This window comes from Tyto alba, unplaced genomic scaffold, assembly GCF_018691265.1.
Source record: "Tyto alba isolate M040663 unplaced genomic scaffold, T.alba_DEE_v4.0 Super-Scaffold_20000015, whole genome shotgun sequence".
NCBI classification, from domain to species: Eukaryota; Metazoa; Chordata; class Aves; order Strigiformes; family Tytonidae; genus Tyto; species Tyto alba.
In genome coordinates, this window is record NW_024881289.1 from 102,279 (window position 1) to 112,681 (window position 10,403).

The window sequence follows — 10,403 nt, forward strand, 5'->3', positions numbered from 1 at the left end:
AGACACGGCCACACCAGCTGTGCAGCGAGGAGAAGTGGGCACAGGTCCCTCCTGCCAGGTGGCATGAGGACACCAAGCCTGTCTGCAAGACATGTCCATGACCTGCTGCTGCAGGGTCCTATCTTCCGTCCTGCTCCCGAAGGGATGATTCGCCAGCTTCAGCAGTTCAGACTGCAGCGGGGGACAGGCAGACACATCCCGGACCCGCCCAGACCAAGGGAGCCCCCAGAAGAGATGGGAACTCCACTGGCACTGAGGGAGCTCCCAACAGCAGCTGACAGAGACGATCCCACGGCCGTGCTCTGAGGGAAAGAGTTGAGGATGGGGCCCGGCAGGGTCACCACCACCGGCGAGGGCTCGATGAACACCGTCGAGTCAGCGCAGCGGGCAACACAGGGCTCACTGCAGCTGCTTGCAAGTGGGGTTGGGCCAGAGGCACAGCAGGGCCGTGGGGGACAGGGTCTGAAGCAAGACATCTCTCTGTGAAGGAAGCAAAGCTGCAACACAGAGCAGGAAGGAAACACAGACCAAAACATCAACTTGGCTCTCATGTCCACAGCTCTCTGAAGATACACTTGGCTGCTCTCCATCTCCATTTCTAGCTGCAGGTGCAGGAAATGCCTGCACCTGATCTTTCTAACACACAACGTGCGTGACGTATTCCCCTAAGTTGGATTTGAAGCACTGGGAGCAAAGATGTGCCTAACTGGCTGCTGATTGCACCAGGACCTCCTACTGCATTTCCCAGTGCAATAGCACAGATGAAGATTGATGCAAGTATCCCAGCACAAATGGGCTGCGTTGAATGGGTGTCTCAGAAATCACCTCTTAAACACACATAGTCTTCTTACAGCTCGTAATGCACTCCTCTGAGTAGCACAGTGCAGGAACATTGACCCACTTTGCGATAGGACCAAGCCCAGTGGGTTTAAAGCACCTGATCATACCCCGTCTCCAGAACAACTGTTGTTGCATTGATGAAGCACTTGGCCATTTGGTTAGAGAGCATCTGCTGCAGGCATAAGTTCTGGTGAGGCAGACACCACTAAAGCTGAGCCCCATTGATACCCTTCTGCTTGAAAGAACACCCTCTACCCAGCTCTCCGCAGTCACATCCATTAAAAGGGACAGAGGTGACAGCCCTTCAACAGTTCAATTGCAGGGCCAAGCTGAGGCCACAGAAATATAAACCTGAGATGCCACCATAGCATCAATTCTGCGTACAGAGAGAGACATGGAGTAGACCCAGACTTACCTCGTTCCTCGAGGAAAGGGAAGCAAGAGAGGAGGATGCAGGTCCTGGAGCAGCGCAGGCTTTTATGCTGTGTCCCAGAGCCCTGTGGGGCCACGAACATTCCTTGCTCATGAAGCATCTGAACACCTAGGAGTTTCCGCTTCCCAAGGCTTCCCTGGTGATTAAGCCCTCGCTTCTTACAACCCACATATTGTCCTCCTTTTCATACCATCGTACATCAAAATCATTCATCTGTATCCCAGGTTTATAAAGTCAATTAACTCCGAGTTCTTACGCAGGACAGACAGATATTTTTAGTTGATTTGCCTCATACAAATCCCTTTGGTCTCATTGCCCTCTTCATTGTTAACTTGTCCACGTGTCATGGTGAAATTCAACCATACAGGGCACCTCAAGTCTTCTCTCAAATGTTTTCTTTGCAGGCACTCAGTCTAAAACCAGAGGGACAATTCTCTTCTTGGGTGATCGTAGACACACAGGACGCAATGGGTAATTTCAGGCAGAAGTTCAAGACTGCACAATCCCATATGGGAGGAGAGACGCACGACTCCAGGGACGTGGCAAAGCTCAATGGAAAGGAAAGACCACTGTGAGGTGGAGGGAAGCCCCCTGTGGGCAGGGTGATGATGGCCACAGGGACCTTGTTTACGCTCATCAGGCTCTACCACAGACTGGTTTTGTGATCAAAACTTGCCCGCATCCTTCCCTGAAGGAGACCCACACCCAAATTGACCCGTTTGGCTCTGTAAGGTCATCCCAGAGGATGGAGGTGTGGCTTGCCTGATTAGGAGGAGAGGTGAACGGCAGGGAATGAAAACCTCATGGCCCTTTTTCCTGATTCAGAGAGGGGGTGGCCAATGCCATGCATTTCACGCTACAAAGACACATCGGATCTGTCTCAGAGCACCTGGGAGTCTTCATGATGTGGAAGAGTTGGGAAAAACCCAGAGCTGCTGGCCAGCGGACTCACCCTGCTGTGGACGTCAGTGGACACGGTCGCCCAGCCTCAGTTGTGCCAGTGATACCAGACCTCATAGTCCCAATTTGCGGCTTTCTGTAAGGAAAAGCACATTTTAGCACCATTCCTGAATCAACTGGTGCTTCTGTGCAAACTCGTGCAGCTTCTGCCTTCTAAGGCATTGCCTGCCAGTGGCTGCTCAGGGACCCACGAGAGTGAGTGCAGCCCAGAATGATGTGGGATGGATGGTTCTTCTGGAATGGCTCTGGGACAACCTCCTGCTCTGAGCAGACCAAGCTTAATGTTAAGTTAATCAAGGGATATGGCGATGGAGATCCCATGGAGACATTACCTGAAAGAGACCTGCCTGATCCTCTGGTCTGCTCCCTGTTGTTACAAATGTGCCTTCATTCCCTGGACATGTGGTCATAAAAAACAGGCTGTGGCAGAGCTGTTTGAGCGTGAGGAAGATCCTCATGGCCCTCAATCCTACATGCAATGGGCTTTGCTCCAGCCCACAATGATCCATTCTTGTCATTGAGCTTTTCCATATCCCTGAGGTGGTGAGTCTCTTCTCTTGTATAGGATTGGGTAGTCTTGATCTTCCACCTCAACTTCTCAAGTCTCTACTGTGTGTCTACTATGACGCTTGGGCAGATGTCTCTTAGGGTTCGCTTGAGTGCCAGCACTGAAAACACTTCAGAGATAACTCGAGGTGTCCATCTTCGTAGCTGATTTTCAGCATGATTGGTGGACAAGCTCACCATGAAGAGGGCAAAGTGACAAAGGCAATCCGTATGACACAACTCACCTAAAATCTTCCTCCAGGCTTCCCCGAGACCTTGGAGTTGATTGCCCTTATGAATCTGGGATACAGAGATTCAGATGGATCATTTCAATATTAGGAAACTTCACACTCACCAGGCCCTGATCTGATAGGAGAACTCAACCTCCAGGACATCTGCTGGCGAAGCGGCACAGCGAACTACAAGCAACCCAGGGAACTACTGGAGTGTGTTGAGGACAACGTCCAAGTACATGTGACGCAGAGCCTGACCAGAGGAGAGGCACTGGTGGACGTGTTGTTTACTAGAGTGCAAGAGCAATCAGAGAGGTCAAGATTGGAGGTAGCCTGGGCTGCAGCAGTCACGCCCTGGTGGATTTCTCAGTTTTGAGGAGTGCAGGACAGGTAATAAGTAGAGTCAGGAACCTAAACCTCAGAAAGGCAAGCGGTTGCCCGTTTAGGACACTAGTGCATGGGATCCCTTGGGAAACTACCCTCAGAGGTATAGGAGCAAACCAGAGCTGGGAGATAATGAAAGACATTTTTCTGAGGGAGCAAGAGCTCTCAATCCCGACATGCAAGTTGTCGGGCAGGGAAGGCAGGAGGCCACTTGGTAACATCAAGACCTCTCAGAAAAATAAAACACAAAACCAAAAGGAATAGGCAGCAGAGGCAGGGATAGACATTGTGGGGAGATTATAGGCAAATGGCCTTGAAGTGCAAGGAGGATATCGGGAAGTCCAAGGAATTTCTGGAGCTGAACTTGGCTAGGGGTATGAAAAGTAACAAGAAGAGTTTCTTCAGGTACATAGAACAAAGGAAGAGGAAAGAACCTGTACCTCGTCAATGAGTGAAATGGTGAGACACTGAAACAGGATGTCCAGCGCAGTTGTGGATGCCCCCTCCCTGGAAGTGATTAATGCCAAATTAGATGAAGCTTTGAGTAACCTGGTCCAGTGGAAGGTGTCCCTGCCCATGGTAGGAGAGTCAGAATTACATGTTCTGAAAGGTCCCTTCCAGCCCAAAGTGTTCCATAACGCGCTCTTTGATGCTAGTTGGAATCAAAGTCAGAGAAAAGAATTTCAGATGAAAGAGCTAAAGGTTTAATCACCAGCAAGGTCTTCCCAAGTGGCAGCTGCTATGTGTTTACATGCCTCATGAGCAAGGAATGTTTGTGGCCCCACAGGGCTCTGGGACACAGCATAAAAGCCTGCGCTGCTTCAGGCTCTGCATCCTCCTCTCTTGCTTCCCTTTCCTGAAGGAACGAGGTAAGTCTGGGTCTGCTTCGTGTCTCTCTCTGTAGGCAGAATTGCTGCCATGGTGGCGTCTCACGTTGGTATTTCTCTGCCGCAGCTTGAATGGTTGAAGGGCTGTCGCCTCTGTCCCTTTTGCTCGAAGTGGATGCGGAGAAATGGGAAGAGGGTGTTCTTTCAAGCAGAAGGGTATCAATGGGGCTCAGCTTTAGTGGTGTCTGCCTCACCAGAACTTATGCCTGCAGCAGATGCTCTCTAACCAAATGGCCAAGTGCTTCATCAATGCAACAACAGTTGTTCTGGAGACGGGGTATGATCAGGTGCTTTAAACCCACTGGGCTTGGTCCTATCGCAAAGTGGGTCAATGTTCCTGCACTGTGCTACTCAGAGGAGTGCATTACGAGCTGTAAGAAGACTATGTGTGTTTAAGAGGTGATTTCTGAGACACCCATTCAACGCAGCCCATTTGTGCTGGGATACTTGCATCAATCTTCATCTGTGCTATTGTACTGGGAAATGCAGTAGGAGGTCCTGGTGCAATCAGCAGCCAGTTAGGCACATCTTTGCTCCCAGTGTTTCAAATCCAACTTAGGGGAATACGTCATGCACGTTGTGTGTGTTAGAGAGATCAGGTGCAGGCATTTCCTGCACCTGCAGCTGGAAATGGAGGTGGAGAGCAGCAAAGTGTATCTGCAGAGAGAGCTGTGGACATGAGAGCCAAGTTGATGTTTTGGTCTGTGTTTCCTTCCTGCTCTGTGTTGCAGCTTTGCTTCCTTCACAGAGAGATGTCTTGCTTCAGACCCTGTCCCCACGGCCCTGCTGTGCCTCTGGCCCAACCCCACTTGCAAGCAGCTGCAGTGAGCCCTGTGTTGCCCGCTGCGCTGACTCGACGGTGTTCATCGAGCCCTCGCCGGTGGTGGTGACCCTGCCGGGCCCCATCCTCAACTCTTTCCCTCAGAGCACAGCCGTGGGATCGTCTCTGTCAGCTGCTGTTGGGAGCTCCCTCAGTGCCAGTGGAGTTCCCATCTCTTCTGGGGGCTCCCTTGGTCTGGGCGGGTCCGGGATGTGTCTGCCTGTCCCCCGCTGCAGTCTGAACTGCTGAAGCTGGCGGCTCATCCCCTCGGGAGCAGTAGGATGGAAGACGGGACCCTGCAGCAGCAGGTCATGGACATGTCTTGCAGGCAGGCTGGGTGTCCTCATGCCACCTGGCAGGAGTGACCTGTGTCCACTTCTCCTCGCTGCACGGCTGGCGTGGCCATGTCTCCTCTAGCTCTTCTTTTCTCTGAGCCCTCCAGAAAGGGCTCGTTCTCTTCTGCTTTGCTGAACCCCCTGCTGAAGGGGAGAGGGTGCTGGAGTTAGGGACCGCTCTTGGTGGGCTGCCATTGCCACCAGGGTGAGCAGAATGGGAAAAGGAAAGCACTTTGTGTGCAGTTTGTCCTTAGGATACTGGCCATACTGTGTGCATTCCTCAACACTGCAGATGTGTTTCTTGGTCTCTATTCTGTGCCACTGCATTTCCTCCTTCTCATTAAAGACTTTGTGCAGCATAGCTGGAGGCTAATGTCGTGGTTTTTTTTTCTGCTCCTTCCCCGTTTTGCCAAGTCCTCTGCAAGTGAAAGGGAGAACCTTTTCTGTGCTGTGACGTTGAGTCTGTCGCCAATCTTGGGGCACCCACAGTTGTGGGTGGAGCTCCCTGATCTTGTATGAGAGCACCGAAAATATTGAAGAAGGAAAAAGAGAGACAGCAAAGGGTTAGTGGAATGGAGAGATCAAGAAGTAATGGACAGGATTTGAAGTACAAGTAGTGCCTCACACAGGAGCCCTGTCTTACCGTGAGGCTGGTCAAACATGGGAAACAGTTTCCCAGGGAGTACTGTAGAGTGTCCATCTTTCGATATGTCCAATATATGACCAGAGAAGTCCTGGAAGAGCCTCCTCTACTTGTGCCTGCTTTGAGCTGGGCTTCGTCTGCATGTTCTCCACCCCATGTGTTGTGTGATTGGGTGGGCCAATGCTGGAAGCCCTCAGGCAGGAGCAGCGGTCAAGCTGAATGGAGCAGACAGGAGCTGGGGGCCACTGCTCAAGAAAGCTGCAGAGGTTTGGTGGGCACAAGGCACAAAAGCGAGCACTGATTTCAGTCCCATGGCTGGGAGCACAGGAAAGGAAGGAAGATCAGAGTAAGGTCAACCTGATTAGAGCTGACAGAAAGGCTGTTATGTGTAACCATGTCGAGAAATGTCCTGGGAGAGCTGAAAGGCTGAGGTCCCACTGAGATTTGAACTCAGACCGCTGGATTCAGAGCCCAGAGTGCTTACCGTTACACATGGGACCTCCTTCACAAGCACTGTCTTTCCCCTGAGGCCACCCTCGTGGTGCCTTCTACTCCTGGCTGAGCCTGGCTGTCTCTCCATCTCCGTGGACATCACCAAGTGCAGTCTTCCTCCAGGACCACTGGCCGCTCTCTACTCACCGGGCCTTTCAAGGGAGTGGCAGAGCTCTTTGTACGAGCCTCGCATGCCCTCTCTTACAAGAGCCAGGTTGGTAACCGCTGAGAATCTTGCTTTTGCCTACTTGGACCAGGTTAGGTAGTTTCCAGTAGAACCTCTTCCATGGTGCACCTGAAATGATACATTCATGGCCCAGCAGCTGAAGGTTCAGTCCTTGCACTTGTGGTCTCTGCTGCTGCCTCCCTTTGCCCCCAGGTTGGACAGTGTGTCCATCTGCCTGTGTAAGTTATTGCCTCTCCTGTTTCTCACCTTGTAGCTCATACTAAGCAGCCATTACCCAGATATCCTTACTCCGGTTCCAGTCCTACCCGAGCTCCTGACCTTGCTGAACAAGGCGACCAAGAGAGGGGGCAGGGGATGAGCTTCAGTAGAGGGAAGATCTGGCAGGAGTATCCAAAGTAGCTTGTTATGTGTTGCACAAGCTGGACTTCCTTCCTCTGCTGGGGCAGTCTTGGCTGACTCCAAACTCTGGTCCTCTCTTCCAGGACTCGCTGTCCCCTTGTGCCCCAAAGTGGCCTCTCCCTCCCTGGAACCCCCATTTTCTCTCCCGAGACTGCTCCAGACTCGGCAAGGTTTCAATGTCCAGCCTGAGAGAAATTTCCCTCATGTCCTGGCACCAGCACACTGCCTGCCCAAAAAGGGTCCATGCACACAGCCAGGAAAAGCTGCAGTGGTGCGTTCCTCCTTCTGCCAAGGTTTGAGCCTGTGTGTTGAAAGCAGGGCCCTTCCTCCCAGCAGTCACACAGGAGGAAACCCATGTGGGGACACTCTATTGGATCTCAGACTTAGGCCAGGACACTGAGGACATGACCTCCTGGTACCTTTGCACTTCTAAAGCATTGGGCTGGCATCTGGTACTTCTGAACCCACACGACAGAGCGTGCCGTCATACCCAAGCCTAAGATATCAAATGCCAGGTCACATTCAGAGGAGGCAGGAGAAACACCTAATCACTGGAGAAGGGTTGAATCTCTACAGAGGCACAACTCTGAAAGCTTGTCCCAGAGAATCAGCATTGCTGAGGGCTTTCCTCACATATCCCTGGGATCTGCAGGGCCCAGGTGGGTGGGAGCAGCGAGAGCAGGGCCCAGTCTCTGAAGGCCTTGTAAAAAGGTGGAGGAAACCCCCCTCCAGGGGCTGCGGCACAGGGAAAGGGACAGCATTTTCCCATCCATGTGCGGTACTGCCATCGGAGGGGACATGTCTCTTCTGGGGTCAGACAGTGGATCTCCAAGCAACAGAGGATGTTCCTGGGCTTCTTCCCAGGATCACTGGTCTCACCCAGCACTCGGGGATCCCAGAGGGGCTCTGTATGAACAGCTGTATGGGCCTGTGCAGCAGCTTCCTTGCTCAGGGTATTTTGTCCTTGGTTTCCTTCCTGGCAGCGTTGCCTGCTGGGACTAACATGCTCCCAAGCTCATTTGCTTCCCCAAGGCCATGGTAAATGCTGCCACCTCTGTAGCCTCTGATGTACTCCTCCCTATGGGACCCTGCGGGGAGGACAATCTGTGCCAACCTTAGAGGCTTCAGTGGGCAGGCAGAGATCTCCCAGAGCTCCCCAGCCCTTGGGAGATGCAGCTCAGGCCAGGCTGGATCACATAGGAGGACAGGCCACCCCCAGCTCCTGCACTCCCGAGGTCTTTCTGGCAGAGGCAGGCCTTGGCAAGCCAGAGAGCCACCTTCACACAGCGGAAGACCCCTCACCTTCTGCTCTCCAGCCTAAACAAACCCAGCTCCTTCAGCATCTCCCTCAATCACAACGTGCACCAGCATGGAGTTTCTCTGTCCTGTCAGCAGTGTTGGAGAGAAATGCCCCAGTGTCGGGGGAGACGAAATGGAAATGCATGCTAGGCCTTGGAGCACACCCCTCAGCCTGAACACAAGGCCCCAGAGCCTGCAATGACCCTCTTGGCCTCATACTGGTGGGCTTTTACTGCCTCCTGCCCCTCTTCCCACTGATGATGGGTGTGTTTGCAGGTGAGGAACTGCCAATTCACGGAAACTCTGGCTTGAAACCCTGCTGGTCAATGCCACGTCCTGGATTGGCAATTACCATCTGTGCCACCGCGTCCGAAAGAGAGAAGGATGCATCTCAGGTGCTCTTCAGCTTTGGGATCAGAGGCAGGGTAGCTCCCTGATGATAATGAGAAGGAAAAGGTGCCTTCTTTTCCAGAAAAGGGGAAGAAGGACTATGTAGGGAACTATGTAAAAGTGATGATAAAGTGGAGCAAGTTCAGTGGAGGTTCCTTAGGCTAGACAGGCGCCAGGGACTCTGGCCTTGTGAGGGAGGCCTGAGGACACAGGGCTTGCTTAGCAGGGAGAAGAAAATGCCTAGGAGGGATCTGATAGGAGCCTCCTAGTGCCTACAAGGAGGCTACTGTTGTGGCTGGACGATGAGAGCTGTGGTCAGAAATTGACCAGGCAGTTTGTAACTGGCTACAGGAACAAAAATCATTACCCTGAGGGTGCCTATGGATGGGAACAGAGAACCAGAGAAGCTGCAAAATGACTGTCCTCAGGGTATTTTATGACCCAGAGGGAGAAGCAATGCTCTGCTGGTGTGAGCCTATTGAAGAAGAAGTATGCAGTCTCAGACTCCCTGGCCTGCCTTCCAAGCAGAAGGATTGTTGGAGGGCAAAGTGGGAGCAGGAAGAGAGGATTTTGTGGGTGCTGCCTCGTGGACGCTTCCTGGGGCATCAAGGGGGCTTCCTTCTTCCCTGCACATAGCTGGGAAGGCTGGTGAAGAGGGCTCTGCCACACCAGCCCCTGGGGCAATGCTGTGCTGGTCTCAAGGAGTTGCTATGTGGGAGAGGGGCTGGAGAGTCAAGGAGAAAGGACAGGAGATGTGCCAAGTGCAAGTGCAGAACAATGACTGAGCTCCAGTTGCTGTGGGCAAGAGGCTCCCTTACTGCCCATGGTGCAGAGGAAGGAGGGCACAGCTCTCTCTGGGGCTTGTTGTTTCATGGCAGGCTCTAGACTGCAAGGTACCTTGGGATATCACTGGCCCAATGCCTGCTCAAAGCAGGGCTGGCCCCAAAGCCAGGGTGGGCAGAGCAGTGCCTGAGCCCCACTGAAACCTGAGTGTGATACCCAGGCACGGAGACTTCCAAAGGCCTCTGGGCACCTGCTCCAGTGCTTCAACACTCCCTGAGAATCTATGAATGGTGAAAGCAGTCTCTGTCATCTCCTTTTGCCAAGGGAGGCCTTTGTGTTCCGGATTAGGTTATGTCCAGAGGCCTCTCTGTGATGAAAGGCCCTGGGGGAGCCAAGGATAGCGTCTTGACTGCCCCATGGGAGCTGAGTTTGCTGAGTAAAGGTGGATTTTTCGCGCAGGGGAGGCAAGGCACTTGTGGAGACCAGCTGAAGAAAAATTTGTCTACGCTGTCCAGGACTGGAACCCAGGTCAACTGCTTGGAAGGCGGCTATGCTCTGCCACCTACCACCAACACTCCAGGTGCACTGCTGCCTCCTGCTCCTCCACTTCCCAGACTGCCCAGCCGCCTGCACACACAGATGACCTCAAGCTGGTTGTTGCTGGGAGTTTTTTGAGTGTGTCAGGTGTTGGCTAGGAAACCTCAATCTGTACTAGCCACTGGCTAGGGGAGATCAGCATCAATGACTGGCCAGGTTTAGAGAATGACACTGG

At 52.8% G+C, this 10,403-nt stretch overlaps 1 protein-coding gene and 1 long non-coding RNA gene across 4 annotated transcripts in view; both read left to right on the forward strand.

Moving 5' to 3' along the window:
• LOC122153582 overlaps nt 1-434 on the forward strand; it is a 10,641-nt gene extending 10,207 nt beyond the window's left edge. The window contains exon 2 of the long non-coding RNA XR_006165462.1: nt 45-434. This is a non-coding gene — a long non-coding RNA (uncharacterized LOC122153582). The remainder of the gene's footprint in view (nt 1-44) is intronic.
• Nucleotides 1-5,799, forward strand: part of LOC116959217 (feather beta keratin-like) — an 89,901-nt gene extending 84,102 nt beyond the window's left edge. For 2 of the 3 annotated variants that reach the window (XR_006165461.1, XM_042793992.1), the window contains exon 2: nt 5,015-5,799. Coding sequence is in view for 1 of the 3 variants with exons in the window: in XM_042793992.1 (XP_042649926.1) it covers nt 5,015-5,352 (338 nt within the window). In the remaining 2 variants the exon portion in view is untranslated. Of the gene's footprint in view, nt 1-4,227; nt 4,266-5,014 lie in introns of those variants that run through there. The other variant, XR_006165460.1, reaches the window with a different exon arrangement.
• Nucleotides 5,800-10,403: the final 4,604 nt, after the last annotated feature.